General features: G+C 39.9%; 1 protein-coding gene across 1 annotated transcript in view; it reads right to left on the bottom strand.

The window, feature by feature from the left end:
- LOC137370302 (collagen alpha-2(IX) chain-like) overlaps positions 1 to 13,794 on the bottom strand; it is a 78,329-nt gene extending 64,535 nt beyond the window's left edge. Inside the window, exons 1-4 of the mRNA XM_068032682.1 lie at positions 13,645 to 13,794; positions 9,852 to 10,059; positions 5,900 to 6,325; positions 1,557 to 1,680 (exon numbers count right to left, since the gene is read on the bottom strand). Coding sequence (XP_067888783.1) covers positions 1,557 to 1,680; positions 5,900 to 6,325; positions 9,852 to 10,059; positions 13,645 to 13,794 — 908 coding nt within the window. The remainder of the gene's footprint in view (positions 1 to 1,556; positions 1,681 to 5,899; positions 6,326 to 9,851; positions 10,060 to 13,644) is intronic.
- Between the last annotated feature and the right edge of the window lie 10,377 nt (positions 13,795 to 24,171).

The raw sequence follows: 24,171 nt of genomic DNA, 5'->3' as shown, positions 1-24,171 counted from the left end.
TGCCCAAAGCCTTCAATCTGTGTCCCCTAGTCCTTGTACAATCAATCAGTTAACGGGAATAGTTCTTCTTTGTCTAACTTACCTAAACCTGTCATAATCTTGTACACCTCGATCAAATCTCCCCTCAATCCCTTTTGCTCCAGGGAGAACTCCAGCTTTTCCAACCTAATCTTTTAACTAAAATCCCCCATCCCTGGAACCATTCCGGTAAATCTCTTCTGCACCCTCTCAAGGTGCCCTCAAATCTTTCCTAAAATGTGATGAGCAGAAATGGACACAATACTCTAATTGGAGCCTAACCAGAGTTTTATAAAGGTTCAGCATTACTTCCCTACTTTTATATTCAATGCCTCGATTTATGAAGCCCAAGATCCTATTTGCTTTGCTAACCACTCTCTCATTATGTCTTACAACCTACAAAGATCGATGCACATGCACCCCCAGGTCCCTCTGTTCCTGCACACACTTTACAACTGTGCCTTTAAGGCTATATTGCCTCACCCTATCCCTTCTGCCAAAATGTATCACCTCACACTTCTTTGTATTAAATTCCATGTGCCACTTGTCTGCCCATTCTGCTGGTCTATCTATGTCCTGTTGCAGGCTTTTCATATCATCCTCACTGTTTGCCACTCCTCCAAGTTTGATGTTATCAGCAAATTTTTAAATTCTATTCTCTATTGAGATCCAAGTCATTTATATATAGCAATAAAAGCGGTGGACCGAGCACTGACCCTTGGGGAACACCACTGTCTACCATCCTCCAGTCTGAAAAATAACCATTTAGCACGACTTGCTGTTTTCTGTCCTTAAGCCAATATTTTTTATCCATTTGGACACTGACCCTCCTATTTCATGAACCTCAGTTTTGTTAACCAGCCTTTTATGTGGTACTTTATCAAATGCTTTCTTAAAATACATTTAGCCAACATCTACCACATTCCCATCATCAACCTTTTCTGTTACTTCATCAAAAAATCCAATTAGTCAAGCATAATTTGCCTTTTCCAAATCCATGCTCGCTATCATTAATTAACTCAAATCTCTCCCAAGCACCTGCTGATTATTTCCCTGATCATTGTTTCGAAGACTTTAGACACCACTGACATTAACTGGCCTGTAGCTGCTCAGACTTTCCTTACACACATTTTTGAATAAAGGTGTCACAGTTGCCACTCTCCAATCCTCTGGCACCTCCCCTATATCCAGGGAAGATTGAAAGATTATGGCAAGCTCTTCTGCTAACTCCACCCACAATTCTCTTTGCAACCTGGGAAGCATGCCATCTGGACCAAATTACCCGAAACATGACCAGCCTTTCCGGTACTTTCTCCCTCTCAATTTTTACCCTATCCATTGTCTCTACTCTCTCCGCTTCTACTGATATTTTTCCAGATTCCTCTTCCTTAGTAAACACCAATATATAATACTTAAAGTTTTTAGTTGAGTGCCTCCACTTCAAAAGTTCCTCATTGGCTGTAAAGCGCTTTGTGATGTCCAGTGATCATGATAGGAGCTACACAAATGCAAGATTTTCTCACTTTGATATTACATACCTTGTTTCTCTCCTAATCTGTGCACTTGGTCCTAGGCGATAAGCCATTTTGTCAATTTGGGATCCTTCCACTACATATACTCCAGCTGTGTTCGACACCCTTAATGCATCCAATATGTCAGTAACTGGAACAGAGGGGAAATGTAATTTGTACCAAATTTATATTTGTTTTTCCAATCCACATAGTAATACTCCTACCTGAGCACGACTTATGAACACTTATAACTCAGCATTACAGTGTTGGGCAGAAAATAGCTTAGAGCTGCAGTATAGATGGGAAATGACACAATCCTTTTGGATATTTGCATTGGACCTTCTTCATTTTGCATATGTTTATCTGCTGAGGGCTGCAAGATTGGTTCAGAGAACCAGAAATGTTTTATAATCACTTTTTCTTTATAAAATGATCGTCTAAAGAACACAATAATGATCATTGAAGGCCACAAGGAGAAAAATATTTAAAATTAGAGGAAAGTCTGTTGTATTATAAGCTGATCAAAAAAGTGGCAAACTAAATATTCTGGAGAACAGCATGGAAAATGCTACAATGGGTTGCTGTGCAACAAATAATCTGTGAATAGTCAAAGCATGTTTGAGCAATCAGAAGCAAATACTTAAGCCTGTAGCAGCCAGGCTTTATAGCAAGCCAACACCCTACAGTAATATATCGTGTTATATTTAATGTGCAACATTAAAAATTCACGAGCCAAGTCCCAGTAGTCCCAAGACAAAGACATCACCATAACTGAATCACTATGAGTGTCAGGTATAATTTGCAATCATGCGAATGCCATTAATTAACAGAATACAAGATCACCTTAGGCTTTTTTTAGCTAGCATTTGCTAGTCATGAGCAATGAGAAATAAGTGCTGGACAGGATTTCAAGGGTTTGTTAGCGAGACTATGATGATACGAATGTTGATGATGTAATGAGCTGATAGTTAATGATGGAATATGAATGAAGGATAATACAATGCACTGCTCTTAAAAATGTAAGTTAACTATGTTCTTAGTCCACACTGAAGTTTACTCACATGGTCCTTTGCCAAGTGTTCTGAATCAAATGCTGTTCTGTTATGAAGAAATCCAATTTGGAACTTTGCACCTGGACAGCTCCATTCTTGCAGTGCATTTGGGTAAGTTGATATCACAGTTAACTGACTGCTTATGTACTAGTTTCCGCAGGACTTTATCTCACAAGAAAGCAATTTTGTAAAAATAGAAAATTATAAAAAAAAGCTTCTGATTTTAAAATTGAAGGTGTTTAAGATTTTTATACTGTAGGGGCTCTCTAAATGCTCAATTCTCCTTTGCATAGTTCAGTCTTTTTAGGAAATTATTTAACTTTAGATTACTGATAGTTATTTCCTATTTCTTAATTCACCATCCATTTAAAAATGTTATTAGCCTTTTTAGAAAATGCGTACTTGTGTCACAATAATACGCAAGCGTTCAGAAGCATATCTGGCTTTTGCAGTGTTTTGAAACTGTAACAATGAGGCTCTTTGCACCATTCAAACTTCCTTTCTCGTAGCCAATTTTGCAATGTTTTCAAAGTCTTATTTCAAAGGATTCCCCCATTAAATTGTATGGAAAGTGAAACTCACTCATTGTACAGTTTGATCAAAAAGTCACAAGCACACCAGACAATTATGAAAATTGCAATACGCAAAAGAAGTCCGATGTAAGGTGGATAATAAATAAAAAATATTTTTAAAAGTTCCATTTGTATAATTACTCGCAGACTTGGAGGGAGGGAGGGGACAGGTGGATTGGAGGGAGTGAGGGGCAGACTGTGATTGAATGACATAATATGTACGTTGCCAACCGGCAACAAATATCTTTGAGAGTTTCTCTTCATCGCCACTATCACTCCCACAGGCCAGCAACATAATCATGAGAAGACTGCAGTTTCTCCCCAATGTTTGAACAATATTTAAACAAAGATCTTTTTTCATTACATTCCTTAGGAGAGGTTTCAATTGCCGTAAAAGACCTGTCAGAAGTTTTCAAGGTTGTACGAGAGTTTCCACCCACAACTTGTGATATTTACCAAACTTTTGCAATGTCTATGTTTGAAAATGGCTGTTAGCAGTGAAAGTCACATGGAATTTGTGAAACGCCAAAAAAATTGCACTTATGCAGCACCCTTAAGGCAGATAAGCATCCCAATGTACTCACAGAGGAGTAAAGGAACAGGCACCATGTCTTTGCAGGAGATTCAGAAGAGGTGACCAAAAGCTTTGTCAAAAACTCTGATTTCTAAAAGTGATGAGGGAGGTAGAGAGATGGAGTGGATTAAAGAGGGAACCCAAGGAGTAGGATTGAGGATGCTGAAGGTTCTGCCACAAAAGGTGCAGTGGACAGTAAGAGGGGGAATACACACCCGGTCAGAGTCAGAGGACCGAAGGATGCAGAAGGTTACAGAGATAAAGTGGAGTGAGGGAATGAGGGGGATTTTGTAAATGAGGAAAAAGATTTTAAATTTGATCTGTTGTGGAATGAGGAACAAACGTAGATCAGCAAGGACGTGGGTGATGGGGAAGTGGAGCTTAGCACAGGCGCAGTTTTGGATGACGTAGACTTTGGAGACTAGATGTTAGCTGACTGGATTTCAGTAACAGTGGGACTAAGGTAGAGGATAAGGTGAGCAATTTCTGAGGTGGAAGTACATCTTGGTGATAGATAGTATATACCACTTGAAGCTCACCAGAATCAAACAGAACATCAAGGTTGGGTCCAGTCTAGTTCAGTTTAAGCAAAAATCAAGAAGAAGGGGCCATGGATAGATCCTTGGGAAACTCCTTGCAGGAGCTGAAGAAGCATTGGAACATGTAGGAATGGAACAAGGCTAGGAAAATCTTGCTGAGGTGAACTACTGAAAAAGAGGTGATGAAGCAGGGTGGAATGATCACACATGAAAACCACTGCAGAGAGCTCAGCAATGGATAAAGTGATTTGGTCACAGAGGATATCATTGTTGACTTTGATTAGGGCTGTCCCAGTGCTGTGGCAGGGCAGAAACCAAATGGGGGAGGGGGGGGGAGATTTGAACAGGGAGGTTGTGGGGCAGGTGAGCACACATTGGAAGGTGACGCATTCAGTGAGCTTGTTCAAAAAGAACTGGGCACAAATGCTTGCACAAATTATCCATTGACATTATCTATTTGGTTTCAAAAACAATGCTATGGAAAGTTGTTGATAAAAAAATTGTACAACAATAAATTTCACACTTCTAGTGGTTTTTAAAATTAGACTTAGTTCTTCCATGGGTCCACATTAAAAAAAAGTATTAGCAACTTACACACTACATATTAAGTGAATCAAGGCAGTATTTGCAGGAGCTCTAGTTACATACTACTTCCAAACTGTAACATTGAATGGCAAAGGAAGACCCAGGATAGGGGCAAAATAAATCATAAATAGCAAGAGGGAAAGAATTAGTCAAGTACCAATTTTATTCCTGTCAATAATTAAAAGCTCCTGATTTGGGAATACGTGTTTTATAAAAGTAATACAAATGGTAACTGACATGGTCTGTTTGAATGCCACTTCTTTCTTCGAACATAAGAATATAAGAAATAGGAGCAGGTGTAGGCCATTCAGCTCTTTGAGCCTGCTCCACTATGCAATACGATCATGGCTGATTTTCTATTTCTACTCCACCTTCGCTATACTTCTTAATTTCCTCAGTATCCAAAAATCTATCAAGCTCTGTTTTGAATATACTAAACAACTGAACATCCACAGTCCGCTAGTGTAGAGAATTCTCTACGATTCACAACCCTTTGAGTGAAGAAATTTCTCATTTCTTTTTATTCTTTCATGGGATGTGGGCATCGCTGGCAAGGCCAGCATTTGTTGTTCATCCCTAATTGCCCTTGACAACCAAGTGGCTTGCTAGGCCATTTCAGAGGGCAGTTAAGAGTCAACCACATTGCTGTCGGTCCAGAGTCACTTGTAGGCCAGCTCAGGTAAGGACAGCAGATTTCCTTCCCTGAAGGACATTAGTGAACCAGATGGGTTTTTACAACAATCTATGATAGTTTTATGGTCACCATTACTGAGACTCGTTTTCAATTGCAGATTTTTATTAATTAAATGAATTTAAATTCCACCAGCCGCCGTTGTGAGATTTGAATCCGTGTTCTATTAGCCTGGGCTTCTAGATTACTAGTTCAGTGGCATTACCACTACAACACTGTCTTCCCCAATTTCAGTCCCAAATGGCCGACCCCATATTATGAGACTGTGTTCCCTAGTTCTACATAAAATTAGGACAAATGCTCACTTTTGTTTTAAATCACATCACGTAGACCACCATGTATCAGCAGTTCACATACCTTCTCCATCTGAGATATCACGGATGGGAAGTGACTCCATCTCCACGTCTGGTGTTTTTGTGGTGTGTATGGACGGCATTCTTGTGTGGGTACTGACTTCTCTGGCAGGAATGTAAACACCTGTAGGGTTAGTGTAAGGATAATCTTTGTCCGTGACCATTTGTACTTTTGGCATGGTGGAGCCCGTTTCACCCAGGTCAGGATCTCCAAAAGTTGTGTGATATAGGTCATCATAGTCAGATGTTGGCATTTCAGGATAAAATCGTGATAGAGATTCAATAATATCAGGAATGTCTGTTGTGATTACATAGCCATCACCAGACATTTCATTCTCAAAGGAACCACTTCCTGATCCTCTGCTTTCTGATGGCTTTCTGTGCAAATCTTCAGCTGTGAACCCTTCAAAGGCATATATGTCATCATCTCCTAAAGGAAACAATAGTGAACTTCAGCAGCAACCTTGCATAATGTTGAATTGTGGATTTACAGGATTTTCTGGATCTTGGGCAGCTAAAAGTAGTGTTTGGTCTGAGGCAACAGTATGAAGAACGGCTGTCTCGGGACCTTGACTCTGACAGTTTCCTACAGCACCACAAACCCAGACAGTGCAAGTTGGGATGCCAGGTGATATGCCTAGACATCTCCTTTGGCCTATTGTATACTCCAATAACCCTGGTTCACGATGATGCTCGTGTGTTTGAAGTTTTACATGCAAGTGAAACAGTTCCAAATGATATTGTTTGGGAGACAGATCCATGGGCAGAAGGGTTTGTGAAGCTTTGCTGCTGGTATTTGGTACAAACTTTTCAATCACTGCAGAATGATGAGATGTAGCTGCAGCATCTCCTGTATTCCCAGCATAAAAATATATAGAGACCTGCCTTAGTGCTGCTAGTCCTGTTCCAGTCATGTTGACGTGGAAGGCTAACAGCCTGGCCCCATCTCTCTAGTTTTGTAGAGGATATACTCTAGCATGGTGTAGGCAAATGTCATCCAGTCCAATGATCTTAATGGTTCTATGACTTTTGAGTCCAGGAACAAGAGATTTTTTGTTCCCAATCTGATACTTGCGGAACAGGACTACAGTATTCCATCAATGAGCAGGTATAGGCAATTGTGACAAGGAGGTTGGAGCTATTTGTAGAATTCAAACCATCTGCCAGCTTTTTCAGTCATTAGTATTTAATTACACTATATTAACATAATTTATATTAACAATCTTTAAAAATTGCCTGGCACTATCAATAAAAATGACCCTTCACAATTTAGAGATCAGAGATTCAAAAGCCACAACTGCCTGAAACATCTGCAAAGATATTGTCCATTACTCAAACCCCCTTCCACTAATTATATACTTGTGCTGAAGGATTTGGCCATTTTATAATACAAACCATAGAGAAAATGTCCATGCTCCCAGCAATGTGCTTTTAATGTAGAAAATATTAATCAAAAGTTGTTTTTTCACAATACCCACTCTAGGAAACCTTAAATTTCTTTTCAGTCCCTGAATTTTGATCATCTGTCCAGCATGAAATTATCTGCTCTGGAAAAATAGAATGGATGGCTGCATCAAAAATCACATGTATTATCAGGATGTTTGCACAGTGCACTGGTTAGTAGAAGCATAGCCCAATAAAAGCCAGCAATACTAAATAGCAGAATAAAAGCATTTCAGAATTTTTCTACGTGGGATATACGTACCTAGGAATTTTTCATCATTTCACTTCATTAGAAAGAAATGAGAAAACAACATGTCAAGAAGACAGTACACAGAAAACCCGAATATTGTTCTAATTTTCAACTGAAATTCTCTGTAGGGAATGGCTGCTGCCAGGCAAATTGCAAATCTCTATACTTCTAGCTTGACTTGACAGAACAATCTTGACATTTAAAAATCTTTGCATTTGTTCCTAGAACCAGAAATGATTTAACTGTGCAATAAATGGTAAAATTTATAGACTGCAAAATATTGCAGAGAAGTCAAAAAAGTCACAGCCTGGAAAACTTTTTCCATAACATTTCCATTTTTAAGTAATTATTCTAATCAAGCAAAAATTAACATAGGCATAAACACAACTTTCATTTTCCCTGATTTAGTAAATATGATAAGGCAAATTATCTTAGAGAAAATCTGAAAAGTGCGACATTAAACTAAATAAAGTCAAATTCAAGGAAGTTTTTTAAAAAGACAAGTTTATGTTAAGCCATTAAAATAAAAGCAAAATACTGCAGTTGCTAGAAATCTGAAATAAAAACAGAAAGTGCTGGAAATACTCAGCAGGTCTGGCAGCTTCTGTGGAGAGAGAAATATAGTTAAACGGCCAGAATTTTATGCCCCTCCAAAGAACGGGATGGTGGCCAGGGTGGGGTATGGGGGGGGGGGGGGGGGGGCGGGGGGGGCGTAAAATGGAGCGGGAGGCTCGGGGGGGCCCTTCCCAACCCGCTCCCACCGTCATTTTACGCAGGGCAGTGGCGGTGAAAAACGGGCCGCCCGTGCCAGGCAAATCAAGGCTCTTAAGTGGTCAGTTAATGGCCACTTAAGGGCCTCCGCCCACCACCACAGGGATCTTACCCTATTAAAAGTAGGCCGCTTTCTCACTACTTGATGGAGGGCTGCCCCCAATGCCCAACACGCACCCCGGACCCCCCAATCGACCACCCTTGCCTCGCCGACCGATTGCCCCCGGCAAGGCCTCAAAAACTTACTGGTTCTCCAGGGCTCCCAGACATGTTATGTCCAGCTCCTGGTGGTGCTGCTGGGACAGAGAGCTGCCGGCCCACTGATTGGCCGGCAGCTCCATTAGGCGGGCCTTCCTGCCTCAATGAGGTGGAAGTCCCGCCTCAGACCAGTTAATGGCCTGGGGACTGCAAAATGTGGTCTGGATCCCAGGCCAGGCTGAGGCGGGATCACCACCGACTTTTCAGTCGGTGGACAGCTCCCATCCGCCGAGGGTAAAATTCCGGCCAACATTTCACGTCTGTGACCTTTCATCAGAACGGGCAAAGGTTAGAAATGTAATAGGCTTTGAGCAAGTGAAAGTGTGGGGAGGGAGGGGGAAGAAGAACATAAGGGAAGGTGTGTGATATGGCAAAAGGCAGGAGAGATTAAATGACAAAGATGTCACTGAACAAAGGGAAAGGGAGAGCTAATAATTGTAGTAAAAGACAAAGCATTAGTCCAGAGAGAGTTAATGGCAGAATAATGAGCGCCTCTGTTCAAAAGCACAAACATGACAAACAAGTTTAAGATAGGCACATGCTTAAAAAATAAAGTAAATTAAAAAGCCAGTCATGCTCTGAAATTGTTGAACTCAGTGTTGAGTCCAGACGGCTGTAAATTGCCTAATCAGAAGATGCGTTGAGGTTCACTGGAACACAGCAGCAGGCCAAGGACAGAAATGAGGGCATGAGAGCAGGGTGGTGAATTAAAATGGCAAGTAGTCAGAAGCTCGGGGTCATGCTGATGGATTACATTTCTAACCTTTGCCAGTTCTGGTGAAAGGTCACAGACCTGAAACGTTAACTCTGTTTCTCTCTCCACAGATGCTGCTAGACCTGCTGAGCATTTCCAGTACTTTGTCTTTATTTTACATTAAGCCAAATGTTTAACATCCACCAAGAATAATATAGTAGCAAGAGAAGAATAAATCCTCCACATGAACAAAGATTATCAAACTTTACCAATTGCTTTATAAAGGGATCACCAATACAGGCCTTGTGTGATGTCTTCATCTTCTCAAAATCTTCTATCTGTCATCAGACTTCGAAAAAATGCTCTGGACGTGATTTGATGATTTTAGAACTACAATATTTTTTTTTTTTTTACAGATGTGAAAGGCAAAACCAGGAAACCAAGTAATAAAACAAGAGATAGAGGAACAGTATATACAGAACATTGGTACAGGAACGTCAAATCAGCTGATATTGAACTGTTTGTTCAGATTCTACTTACCAGAAATGGAGTCCGAATATTCCTGACAACTAACATCAAGTGAATGCAGAGAAATTAGGAAACAAACTATTAGCCACAGCACATGTCTCTTCACAGACATGGAAGAAACCTGCAAGTTTGGATTGAAAACAAATGATAAATTGATGATTGAAATATAAAGAACTGTTATATATTTAATGCCTAATGTTTCAGAAAACACCTTTCTTTGCTATAATTATGTACATTAAGGGGATTGTTCTGGGCTTACCCTTTGGCACCCAACACAAGTGTTCCAAGACTATTTGTGCCTTCAATAACTACCAGCTCAGTGCTTTAAAACATTAATTTGTTACTGTTACCTCCAGTACATCCTCTGTTCTGCTGCCACACGCATGAAAAGGTAAAAAGATTACTTGATTAATGTATTTTAGTTTGTTATTTATATTGCATGACAGAATTTGTGATACCTGGAGTTAGAGCACTACTTTTTTTACCTCTGGGAGCCTTGTGGGCGAAGTGACTGAACATGACCAATCCCAAATAAATTTAGTTGCTATAATAGGAACAAAGTCTAATACTTAATTATTTGGCGCTTGAATTAAACTATGTAAAACTCACCTGCCAGTTAACAGGCCTCTTAATCAGAGCCAGAGATTTACATCCACTAAAAAAAACTATCTGAATCATTTTAAAGGAAATCTTCGTTTGGAGATTTAATCTGTAGCAACTATGAAAAGGTTGTGTGCTACTGAGATGTGAATACAAATCTAATTGTTCTATATAGCTTTAAATTTTAACTGAACAGCAAGAAGGGATTTTGTGTCTTGAGAAGTGTTGTTTGCCAATAATTCAGTTTTTCTTCAATCAGGCAAGGTAGTCCAGAAATATTCATTTAATCGCAATTTATTTGAATTATATTTCTAACTGACTGAAAGGCAATAACTTAAGACAACCCAGCTAAAATCAAGACAATAAGATTCTCATAAAGATGGAGTGATGTCATGAGCACTTAAAAATTAATTTTTCTTCACCAGCTTTATTTTCCAGTGCCTTATTCCATTTCACCCACCCTTCAAAGATCCAAAGTTTGCAAAGTATACACAGGTTTCAATATCTTGCTTACCTGGCCTTTCCGATTTCACTAGTTAGGCCAAGGTGCTTTTTCGGAGACAATTGAGAGCAGCAGAAAACACCAGAAGTTACCATACCAGTTGCAGGTTACAAAGTGTGAATTCCGCAGTACAATTAAAAATGTGGAACTCGCTATGACCTGGTGTCGAAGGTGAAAAGGAATAGATGCATTTAAGGGAAGCTAGAAAAGTACATGAGAGAGAAGGGAATCGAATGATATGCTGATAAGATGTGATGAAGTAATGAGTGGGGAAGGTTCATGTGGAGCCTAAACACAGGCATTGGGTTGGGCTGAATGGTCTATTTGTGTGAATTCTTTTTAATTCTGTGCAATACCGTTTACTCTGAAGTTCATGATCCTCCAATTTTGCTGTTTGGGAATAGATGAAAAATCTTTGAAGCATTCTCACTTTTTTTTTAAAAGTAAATTTCTCCTGCAAGAGAACTTTCAGTATCTTTCAAGTCAGAAAGGAAGCATGTTGGTGACATGCAGTATTAAGTCTCTCAACCAAAAACACAGACAAGTCTTTGAAATGCAATATGTCCATTCAGCAGATTTCATTATGTTTAGCAGGAATTGCCATCTATTCTACTACAGCTGATTATAGCCTCCTTTCAAGTACTGTGGATTCTACTTATTCAATACTTGCCAACAGTGACAACAGGGCTTTCTCTCATGTGGTTTCTTCAAAGAAATATTCAGGAGATCATTCCATTGTCATGTATGCATGGAAGAATGAGTTTATATGCAAGGTTTTTGAATGGTCAAGATTGAATTTTCCTGTGATTTCGAAGAGCCCTGGATTGAGAGAAAATGTATAATTTCCTGATAATTGCTATCTTCACACTCTATCTACCCAAAGGAGGCAGCTGTATTGGAGGCAGAAGTAAAGGATATCTACAGACAGACGAATGTACAATAGACAAAGTTTCTACATTGGTTCAGTCCTCTTTCTTGTGGTGCTGCTATTTGCAGAGTGGATTTGGTTGCTGCAAGCTAATTTTCAGAAAATATACATTATAGTCTGATTGATATTCCAACTCAGGGCAAGGCATAAGCATGTGCAATTCAGAAAGTAAGCCTGTTTTATCTGGAGTGGATCCCTGAAAGGAGCAGAGCCAAAATTCTTTGTAATTCTTTTGCCAGATGTGTGATCAGGACCTTCTGATTGAGAGCTTCTACTTGGCTGCTGAGCTAACAGGTGAATCTGAGGCAAGCGAAGATATTCAGATTCAACAGTAGAATTTTACTTGAGAAGTAAACAACCATGTTTCCACGATCAATTTTAAGTTGAAAACACTGGCTTGAGATCAGAGTTGCTCACCTTCAAACTGAATTTGAAATTCTACCATGTTATGATCGCTTCTCCCTAGAGGATCCTTAACTACAAGATCTCTTGTAAATCCTACCTCATTACACATTACCAAATCTATAATAGCCTGTTCCCGGGTAGGTTCTGCAACGTATTGCTCTAAGAAACAATCCCTGATGCACTCTACAAATTCGTCTTCCATGCTACCCCTACCAATTTGATTTGTCCAGTCTATATGCAGATTAAAATCACCCATGATAATTGCAGTACCCTTCTTACACACCTCCATTATTTCCTGATTAATACTTTGTCCTACAGAGAAGCAACTCCTCGGGGCCTATAGACAACTCCCACCGGTGATTTCTTTCCCTTGCTATTCCTTATTTCCACCCAAACTGATTCTACATCACAATCTATTACACCTATATCATTACTCACAACTGCACTGATCCCTTCCTTTGACAACAAAGCTACACCACCTCCTTTTACTTTCTGCCTATTCTTCTGAATGTCAAAAATCCTTGAACATCGAGTTTCCCGTCCTGGTCATCCTGCAACCATGTATCAGTGATAGCTATCAAATTATATTCATTTATTTCTATCTGTGCCGTCAGCTCATCTAACTTGTTACAAATGCTACGTGCATTCAGATAAAGAGCCTTGACTTTTTAACCATTTTTACCTACTCTGGTTCTAATTTCTGCTGTACTCTTATGCTTGTATTCTTTGTCCCTTCCTGTCACACTCTGATTAATGTATGCCCCTTCACTAACCTGCACCTCTGCTTTCTCGTTACTTTTCAACTTTTTAAACCTCCCTTCAATTGAACCCTCCCCCACTATTTAGTTTAAAGCCTTATCTACAACCCGAGTTATATGATTCGCCAGGACACTGGTCCCAGCATGGTTCAAGTGAAGCCCATCCCAACAGAACAGCTCTCTTTCCCCAGTACTGGTGCCAGTGTCCCATGAATTGGAACCCATTTCTCCCATTCCAATCTTTGAACTAGGCATTTACCTCTCTAATCTTATTTATTCTAGGCCAATTTACATGTGGCTCAGGTAGTAATCCAGAGATTATTACCTTTGTGGTTCTGTTTTTTTAATTTAGCCCCAAGTTGCTCATAGTCCCTCAGCAGAACCTCTTTCCCAGCCCTACCTATGTCATTGGTACCTACGTGGACTACGATAACTGGATCCTTCCCCTCCACTCCAAGTTCTTCTCTAGCCCAGAAGAGATGGCCTTAATCTTGGCACCAGCTAGGCAATACAGCCTTCGGGACCCCTTGTCTTTGCTGCAGAGAACAGTATCTATTCCCCTAACTATGCTATCCACTATTACACTACTACATTTCTCTTTTCTCCCCCCACTTGAATAGCACTCTGAACCACGTTGCTGTGGTCAGTTTGCTCATCCTCCCTGCAGTCTGGACCTTTGTCCACACAGTGAGCAAGAACCTCGTACCTATAGGATAAGGGCACTGGCTGAGGCTCCTCCAAAGCTAAATTCTGGATCCCCATATCTGCCTCATTCGCAGTCATACCCTCCTGTCCCTTACCATGGTCCAAATTTGATGTAATTAATCTAAGGGGTGTGACTGTCTCCTGAAACACAGTGTCCAGGTAACTTTCCCCCTCCCTGATGTGTCACAGTGTCCGCAGCTCGGACTACAGCTCATCAGCTCTGAGCCGAAGGTCCTGAAGCAGCCAACACTTGCTGCAGATATGGCCACTGGGGATTGCACCGACATCCACCAGCTCTCACATACTACAGCTGCAATATATCGTCTGCCCAGTCATCTCTATTCCATTTAATTAATTAATTTTGATCTCAGTATTTTTTTTAAAATGAATTATTTAAGTGTACTGTTAAACTGTAATGATGTCTCCTGATTTAAATCACTTGGCCAAAACAAGAGACACGGAAGAAATACCCACCAATCACTTACCAGCTCGCCTGTGACATCACACTTCAATTTTTGTTGGTCAAGCAGGTCCACTGTTCCCACTCTCACTGCCACTGCTCCGGTTTTCTCTCTCTCTCTGGTTTCTGACTGTTCCTTTTGGCAACATGGTTTTATGAAAGGGAAATCATGTTTGACAAATTTGTTAAAATTCTTTGAGGATATAACAAGCAGAGTGGATAAAGGGGAACTGGTTGATGTAGTGTATTTGGATCTTTAGAAGGAGTTTGATAAGGTGCCACATAAAAGGTTATTGCACAAAATAGGAGTTCAGGGTATTGGGGGTAATGTGTTGGCATGGATTGAGGATTGGCTAACACACAGAAATCAGAGAGTCAGGATCAATGGGTCTTTTTCAGGTTAGAAAGCTGTAACTAGTGGGGTGCCACAAGGATCGGTCCTAGGGCCTCAACTATTTACAATCTATATTAATGACTTAGAGGAAGGGACAGAATGTAGTGTATCCAAATTTTCTGATGATACAAAAATAGGTGGAAAGGCATGTTATGAATCTGTAAAGGGATATAGATAGGTTAAGTGAGTGGGCAAAAACTTGGCAGATGGAGTCCAATGTGGGAAAGTGTGAGGCCGTCCACTTTGGTAGGAAGAATAAAAAGGCAGATCATTTAGATGGAGAAAGACTACAAAATACTGCAGTACAGAGGGATCTGGGTGTTCTTATACATGAAACACAAAAGGTTAGCATGCAGGTGCAGCAAGTAATTAGGAAGGCAAATGGAATTTTGGCTTTTCTTGCTAGGGGGTTAGAGTTTAAAATAGGGAAGTCTTGTACAGGGTGTTGGTGAGGCCACACCTGGAGTACTGCGCACAGTTTTGGTCCCCGTATTTAAGGAAGGATATACTAGCATTGGAGGCAGTTCAGAAAAGGTTCACTAGGCTGATTCCTGGGATGAAGGGGTTGTCTTATCAAGAACGGCTAAACAAGTTAGGCCTTTATTCATTGGCGTTTAGAAGAATGAGAGGTGATCTTATTGAAACATATAAGATTCTAAGGGGGCTTGACAGGGTAGATGTTGAGAATATCTTTCCACTAGTGGGGGAATATCGAAGTAAGGGACATAGTTACGGAATAAGGGATCACATATTTAAAACTGAGATGCGAAGGAATTTCTTCTCTCAGAGGGTGGTGCATCTCTGGAATTCTCTACCTCAGAGAGTTGTGGAAGCTAAGCTACTAAATGTATTTAAGGAGGAGGTAGATAGATTTTTGAAGTCTCAGGGAGTCGAGGTGTATGCGGAGCAGGCCCAAAAGAGGAGTTGAGGCCTCAGACAGATCAGCCATGATCTTATTGAATGGCGGGGCAGGCCTGAGGGGCTGATTGGCCTACTCCTTCTCCTATTTCTTATGTTCTTAATTTTATATTGTCGGTTAGTGCAGGGGATATGTCTTTGATGTTTGGATATCTCACAGAGAATAGTAATATTTATAATTACTGTTCCTACTGAATACCGTTCATTGATCCATTTATCTATTAAAAGTTAATTAATGTTCCAATCCTGCTCTAATCATGTGTTAAGACCAGGTGAGAAAGGTGTCCAGGGGTCTTTCTCAGCTTTCACCTGGTCTTATTGTAACAGGGTTTAATTTTAAACACACTGTGTTTTGAGCTCCCCCTTGGTGAATCCTTGTTCACCACTTTCCAATCATAAGGCATAGAAATGAGCACAAAGAGGCTTTCTTAGGTTTAAAGAAGAAAAGTGAAATTTATTTAAACTTAAACTCTAATTTGGTTTAACACCTACGGATATTTGCCCTGCCCCACGCTATACGATATGCATGCGATACGCACATGCAAATAGAGACAGAAAAGAGAAGAAAAATAGTGGAGAGGTTTGAGGCAATCTCTGAAGAGAGGTTTTTGTTACTGTGCTTCGAGCTCACTGTAGTCCTTGCTTGTAGGTAGGTCTTGCTTTTCGTAGGGGCTCAGTATTCTTCGTAAACTTGTTCACTGTAGGAGACTTTTCTCTCTCGGAGTTCATATGTCTTCAAGGGATTCCGAAGCTGGTGAGAACGAGATGAGAGCAGACAGAGGAGATGTCTTTTCCAGTCCAGCAGCAAACAGATTTCTGTCTTATAAAACTCTGTGGCAAGCTCAAATTAAAAAAAAACTCCAACAGCCAGTTAGTCATGTGACTAAACTGGTCTGACCACATCTGTTTGTGTATTCGGCCATCTTAGCAGTTAACTTGGAATGCTAGCTTCTCCATCTTCAACGTCTGGTAATCAAAAGTCCATTGGGGATTAAATTGGAGCAGGGAGTGGCCCCTTTGTCCTTTCCAAGTACTGTCTGTTACTATGCAAATGTCTTTCCAGTCAAGGGTCTGGTGGTATTTTTTTAAACAAGTTCTTTCTTTACTCCAGTAACAGTTTAAAAATCAATGTTCATGTGGCAAAATTAATGTATCTCATTCTTGGCAGATGGGGGCCTGCACGACATCAAGTAACAGTGAGAACATAAAGTCTTAAACCCCAAGAGGCATCTCTTAACTGATATAATTAGAACATCCTTGTCAGGAAACTGCTTTGAAAGCAAACAGATATTATCGAAGGGTTCAATAAGTTAATACTGTGGTGACGCACAAATTCTTATTAATTAGCTAAACAAATGCAACAAATAGCAAACAGAGCATCAAAGCTCAATCATAAAAATAACTACCAATAACTACCAAATTCAAACTCAGTTCTCAGTAAGTGGGAAGATGCCTAGAATGTACAATCTTAAGAGGGGTGTTCCATGCACACAGCAACCCTCCAATATCTCCCGCCCCCCAAGCAAAGGTCTGGGAGAAGGAAAAACACAAGTCAGGAAATATTAGGAACATGTAAGTTCGGCAGCCCATCTGCTTTTGCAACAAACTGCACTGTGGAAGTATGGTAGTGTAGTGATCATGTTACTAAATTAGTAATCCAGAGAACATAGTTTGAAATCCCATGGTATAATGAGAATTTGAATTCAACTTTTAAAAATCTGGAAATAAAAACCAGGTATCAGCAAAAGTAACGCTGAAAGTGTGGAATTGTAGTAAAAACCCAACTGGTTCATTCACATCCTTTGGGAAAGAAAATCTGCCGTTCTTATCTGGTCTCGCCCATTTGTAACTCCAGTCCTATACCAATGTGGTTGGCTTTTTACTGGCCTCTGAAGTGGTCCAACACAAGAGGGAATTCGAAAGCATGAGGTCTAAGCATGTGAAAGCACAGCCAAAAATGATGGTTCAAAGGGAAGGGTTTGCCCAAGTGACTGGAGTCAGAGGTGTAGAGAATATAGGAAACGTTGATGGGCTGCAAGTGACTGTATTTTCATACGGAGCAACTAGTCTATATCATTCATACAAAAGCAATATATTGCAGATGCTAGAAATCTGGAGTAAAAACAGGAAATGTTAGAAATACTCAGCTGTTCAAGCAACATCTGTGGAGACAGAAACAGAGTTAAAGGGCTGAATTTTACATGTCCGCTGACAACATCAGTGGCAGACGTAAACTATGGCAGTACACCAGCGTGGACCTCTCGTCACAGAGCCGCCACAATATTGAACGCTGCGGCTCATTTAAATGGCCGGGGTGGACTGTTCTCCACCCCCACCCCCCCCACCCCAATGATGTGGAGGGGGCGGGCGGTCCATCCCTGAAAATGGCATCAGGCGCCACAACACAGGCGCCAATGCCATTTTTAAAGGGCTTCAAGCTCTACATTACAATTTACATTTTTAAAGAAAAATGACTTAAAAAAATTAAATAAAGTTCTCCCGACCCTCTCCCACCACCCCCCAATGACCATCAAATTCATTACTTGCCCTCTCCCCCCACAAAAAACGTACCTTGTGCTCCCAACCTTCCCCCCCGCCCCCAACAAAGTTCATAAACTTCAAACTTTACCCCTTCCCACTACCCACTATATCAATCAGATACGTTTGACCCCGCTCCCCTCTCTCCCACACAGAGAAACATACCAGCTCCCTCCTCCCCACCAGTGTTATGCCTCGATCTCCAGATGAAGATGCGAAGAGGCGGGAGTGCGGGCCACCGTCATTAATATCGGTGCAACACGGACATTGGGAGCAAAACGCTCATTAATGCAGGTATTTAACGTTTTTTGCATATGTAGATTTGGCTCCCATCACCGAGCGGTGGGAGGGAGCTGCCACAAAGCCTCGCCGCCACCAGCAATATCGGGCCGGGCCTTCCTGGCATCAAGGCCCGTGACGGACCTCTGCCAGAAGCGTTTTCCGACCACCCCCACCACAACCCTTGATGTCTGGGGGTGGGGGTGGGGGTGGCGGTAAAATCCAGCCCAACGTTTCAGGTCAATGAACTTTCGTCAGTTCTGGTTTCCTCTGATTCCCTCTCCACTGATGCTGCCGAACCTGCTGAGAGTTTTTGAGCATTTGCTGATTGTATTTTGATTTAACTTGGGGTTTTGTTTTGCACTTCAGTTTTTTCCTTTTCTTATCCCCTTGAAGGTCACTTAACTCAATATTGTATCAAAAAACTTCTGGGTGGATCTCTTTTGCTTCACCAAACAATTCGCAAATTGAAGTGCTTAAAATGTTAAGTTTTAATATAAATAAATATATTGTTCTCAACATTTTCCCTTCCTCTCCTGAAAGCAGTGGCTCATGTTGGGGTACAGATCTAAGGACACCGAGAGCCCTTTGGAAGCCAGTCCTCACATTTTAAGTTTGTAAATGAACATCTGACTAATCAACTGTGGTGGAAGATGGATAATTATAGATCAGCTGATCCTGCCATCTACATGCAAGACTATCTTAAGTTGGGTATGCACTGGATAGTGATCAAGAACTGTGATTCTTTTTGACTCCCAGTCCAGATGTGCTGAGGCCAATCATAACACTCCTGCCATAATAATATGTATATGTCTAGTATAAGGCAGTTATGAACATAGTGAGATGAATTGACAGGCAGATTACAGTCAGACACAGAGTGAAGCTACCTCTACTCTGACAATATGCCAGCGCCTCAGAAAAGCCCTTCGTACGGTACCAAAAATGAAATTTTTCAAAACTGGCTATTGTGTGTCCTTGAGATTGCCAATTTAACACTCAATGATAAGCATTTTAATGCTATGCACCCATGCTTGCTCAGACTGCCCAAGCATATTTCACATAGACCTGCTACAGCCAGCAAATAGAGGAGGCTTTCATCCCAGCTGGATTCCAACAGAGGTGCCAGAGGTTAAAGGCTATTGTGCTAACCTTCTGCTTGACCCAGCCTCCCCCAAAAAGTCTGAATCCTTTCATAAATCATTGATAATTTATCATTTAATGCTGACTTCACAATAGGCAATTTGAGGGAATTAGGAAAAACAATTGTGTTTTTTTTTGTCCAAGGTAATGTGAAATTTATATAGGATACATGAAGCTGATTATGAGTGATAAAATTTGATGAGATCATCTTCAAATGATAATAATTAGCATCAATTTAAAAACAAAACCTGCTAGAATACTTTGGATTGGTTATAAATTAGATGCCATTCTGTTCAGTATGGTCTCTCTACATGAATCATAAAAGAGCAATCATTTAGAGTTATATTAGTGTCACTAGCAGCATTAGTGATTGTGACAGATTGCAGAATCATAAGAATGTAAGAAATAGGAGCAAGAGTAGGCCATACTGCCCCTCAAGCCTGCTCCAACATTCGGTAAGATCATGACTATTCCTCAATTTCAACTCTACTTTTCCATCTGATCTCCATATCCCTTGATTCCCTTGTAGTCCAAAAAACCTATCAATCTCAGCCTTGAATGTACTCAACGACTAAGTATCCACAGCCCCCTGGGATACAAAATTCCAAAGATTCACAACCCTTTGAATGAAGAAATTTCTCACCTCAGCCCAAAATGACCTGCCCCTTATCCTGAGATTATGATCCCTAGTTCTACACTCTCCAGCCAGAGAAAACAGCCTCTAGCATCTATTCAGTCAAGCTCTCTTACAATCTTGTATATTTCAATGAGAGCTCCTCTCATTCTTCTAAACTCCAGAGGGTGCAGGCCCATTCTACTCAATCTTTTCTCGCAGGACAATCCTCTCATCCCAGGATTTAATCGAGTGAACTTCTGTTGCACCCCCTCTAAGGAAAGTATATCCTTCCTTAGGCACAGACACCAAAACTACACACAATTTTGATCACATTACATATATGGAGTTGTTTATTTTTTTTAAAGACCGACACATGTCACAGACTCCTCCAGTTTATTTAGTGAATAACTACGGCCATATAGATCCTGAAGGTCTCAAGTTCAATCCCCATTCTCTGCTCAGTTACCTGTTCTTGGCCAAGTTTGAATGCTCTTGACTGCTAGGTCAAGAAAGAAAAGATTAGAAACTTCTGATTGCTATTCAACGCCTGCTGAATGTACCCAATTATGGAGTCAATGCCTTCAAGAGGGGAGGAGAGGGAAGAAAATTTATAGGGAAAAAACACCAAAATAGGTCCCATTTTGAAAGCAAAAAGAACAGTGGACTTTGTTAAATAACTTTCAATCTGAAAAGCACAAAATTCAAACATTATTTTCATTACTGAATGTTGCTCATTTTTCAAAGCTTTGAAAATGTTATCCAACCAACCTTTAAGTAACATTCCTAACTAAAAATCTATTTTCAACTTACTACATGAATGTGAGGTAACAGTTTTACAGGTGATTCAAACAAAATGTAGTAAAGTGAATCTTTTGTCATCCAACCAGTTTAAGCAATTATTTCTCATGCAGGATAAACATTTCACATGAAGGGAGAACTTCTCTTTATCTACAAGGGGCAACAAAGGATGTTTCAGCATCGCTCAGCCTGTCTGATTTGCTTAGTTTCTTCACTCCACCTTGTGAAACAAATAAAGCGTTATACTAGTGTGAATACAGCCTCTCTTTTATGCTCTGTATACCCAGCTTGTATTAGGTACACTTTAAAGATTACATTTTATACACTTTTCCCTAATTGATATTGCAAATTTTTCCATATATTAACACATGCATAAATATTACCTTCTCAAATTAAGTTACAATGAATGTACCTCATAAAGTTTATACTGCAAGGAAAATTAGAAAGGGCTCAAATGATAATACAAATTAAAAGCTGCAATAAAACATTAACCTGTGACTTCACAAATTGTATAATGTAAATATTACTTGTGCTATTTTAGTATTAGTCACTGATAGAAAAAAACTGCATCCTTTCTTCCTGTAACTGTTTCTTTCTCATTCCAGAATTCTTTATCGTGCTCCATTTAGGATTAATCTTTTTCTCACTTTTTCAGCATCTTTCTCTGCTTCCTTTTAATCCCATTTTAAATCAATTCTTGGTACCCTTATTTTCTCCAATCCCCATGGCTTTATCAATAGCAAGTGGAATTAAATGAAATCATCTGTCACTTTATCTTAAAAATATATCCAAAATGCATCAGTACAGCCACATCCTTCAGCTTTCATTGTATGGTCTGAACTGCATAGATTTATAGACTACAATATAGTTGCAGCTCTGATAATTTTCACTTTTCAGACAGTATACAACTGATTTATTAAAAATGGAGAATTATGTGCTTAACCAACATGGGCAGCACAATTTGTATTTAGCAATTCCCTTGTCAGTGATCCTTGAATGACCCCAGTCACAAAACTGTCACTAAACTAAGCAATAAATAAAGTCTCAAATCTATACCCACCCAATAACTAGCTGCTCAGTGCAGAATTCTTACCATTATGATAGGGCTGTTGCATAAAAATGAAATAATTGCACCAGTGAAAATAGTTATCCTCTACTTACTTTATGAACACTATGAATAATTTTCAACACCTCTTTCAGATATCTTCTCAACAATCTCTGCTCTAATGAAAGAGCCCCATTTTCTCTAGTCTTTTCTCATAATTAAATCCTCTTAATCCTATTATCCTAAGGAATCTCTTTCATATTCACCCCATGGCCTTGACATGCTTCCTAAAGAAATAGATCGAAACTGGACACAATGGGGCAAATATCCCTTTTCCTCACCCTGGACATATTGTACTGCAACACATAGAAAACCAGGACAGCAAGGGTGCATTCATAGGGAACCTGCTCAATTCTCTTAACCCCTCCCTTTATTCTTTTTGTGATGATCTGAAATTTATGCTGTCCAGTTACTGGCTCACCAACCAAAGTTTTCCTTATTTAGCTATCAAAACCCTTCATAATTTGAACATTTCCATCTGAACTTAAGTTTCTCTGCTGCAATGAAAAGAGCCCCAGTTTCTTTCATCGCTTCCCCAATCAGAAAGCTTCTAATTTCTGTTTCCCTGAGATTTCTTCTAGGGCTGTTGTTGGGGGGTGGGTGTAATTCTGCAAATTATCCCTCGATGGAACACATGCACTCTCTGCGAAAGAATGAGACCTAGTGGGTTCAGAAATAGTGCAGCAAGACTGGGGTAAGTTCAGGCAGAGTCGGAATGGACCCTGTTTGCATTGCCTATGGAAGAAAAGCAGCACCCAGAGCAGAGAACAGAATCGGGCTGGCTGAGAGGCGTGCATCCAAGGAAAGTGGGGATTAGTAAAGAGTAATGCCAAAATTGGTAACAATGATGGTCATGACTCCATGGATCAATCAAATCTCTAAATAAGGAACGGATCATGCAACTCCCAGGTGACGGACTGAAAACAACACTCAGGTGTTTTTAAGATGGATATATTCATAAGCTTAACTGGAAGGCCAGAAAATAGCAAAGCCCCACATTTAGATGCCCTCTTTATGACTAAAATCCAAAACTTTTCAACTCAGATGCTAGCTAGCTGCTGCAGTATGTATATTAATATTCTCCTGGTTCTTTACTGCTCACTGAAATTTGAGCTCTTCAGCATGTTTCAGTCAAGTATCCAAAATACCATGGAGAGTACTCAAATGCTTAATTATTTCATTCGCTTCAACTAACATTTATCTGCCTTTGTGGAATTGCCTATATATAGTTTAAAAGAAAATTTTAACAGACTGCCTCCCTCCAAAAATAAAGTTACAAACATTAGAAGTACTTCAGCCTTCAAGTTTGTCTGTAATTGAAGAGAAGAATCTAAACAACATATTTATGCACTGTAAATTTTTAATTATTTTCTTTTTACAATGATGAAGATAAGTGCATTTTTTTTAATGTTACTATGTTATACCCAACAATGGTTGTAAGACATTGTCATGCTCCCTAAATAGTTAAAACACCTTGATTGGGTCTTTCCGACGCCTATTAGAAATATCGCAACACTATAAAAGTATGCTTGACTAGACTAATTTCAGAAAAAACTATATCTTTTGCTTTTTAAAAGTCAGTTAGAATATATCAAAACTTTAAAAAAACAAAGTCAACTTTCCGAAAGAAAATACTATTGTTTACTACATACATTTTAAAACAGGTCAAAATATCAAAGTGCCTCTACCCTAGTTATCTTAGTCGACTAAAGGATTTTTTTTATTTGCCATGTAGTTATTTAGGGCTGCAGTAGGGAGCAGTCAAATTAATTCAGAACCAGGCTCAACAGCTACTAGTTTAAATGATAAAACCCAATATGTCATGTCCTTGGGCTCAATGTAATTACACTGATCATCTATTACAATCCTTTCTCTTTTATAAACTGATTATCGTCACCTTTAGGTGGGGTCAGACACATTGCCCAGAAACTTTTTTCTCCCATTTTAAAATTGTGCATCTTATTACAGTTACTCACCTGTTGACTTCCAATCATTTTTATGTTGTTCTTCATTAATTAAGGCTCAAAAAGAAAACCAGCCACCCCCCCCCCCCCCCCCCAACAACATGGATTTCACTTAAGCTTGGCTGTTACGAACGTGACCTGAGGCCTAGTGTTTAAGTACCATTTACTGTCATATTTTAAAAAAGTAACGTGGAGCTAAGCATAACAGAGCAAAGTGTTTTA

The sequence above is a fragment of the Heterodontus francisci genome, chromosome 5 (assembly GCF_036365525.1).
Source record: "Heterodontus francisci isolate sHetFra1 chromosome 5, sHetFra1.hap1, whole genome shotgun sequence".
NCBI classification, from domain to species: domain Eukaryota; kingdom Metazoa; phylum Chordata; class Chondrichthyes; order Heterodontiformes; family Heterodontidae; genus Heterodontus; species Heterodontus francisci.
The sequence above is the reverse complement of the archived record's forward strand: the minus strand, read 5'-3'. Positions and strand labels throughout refer to the sequence as shown.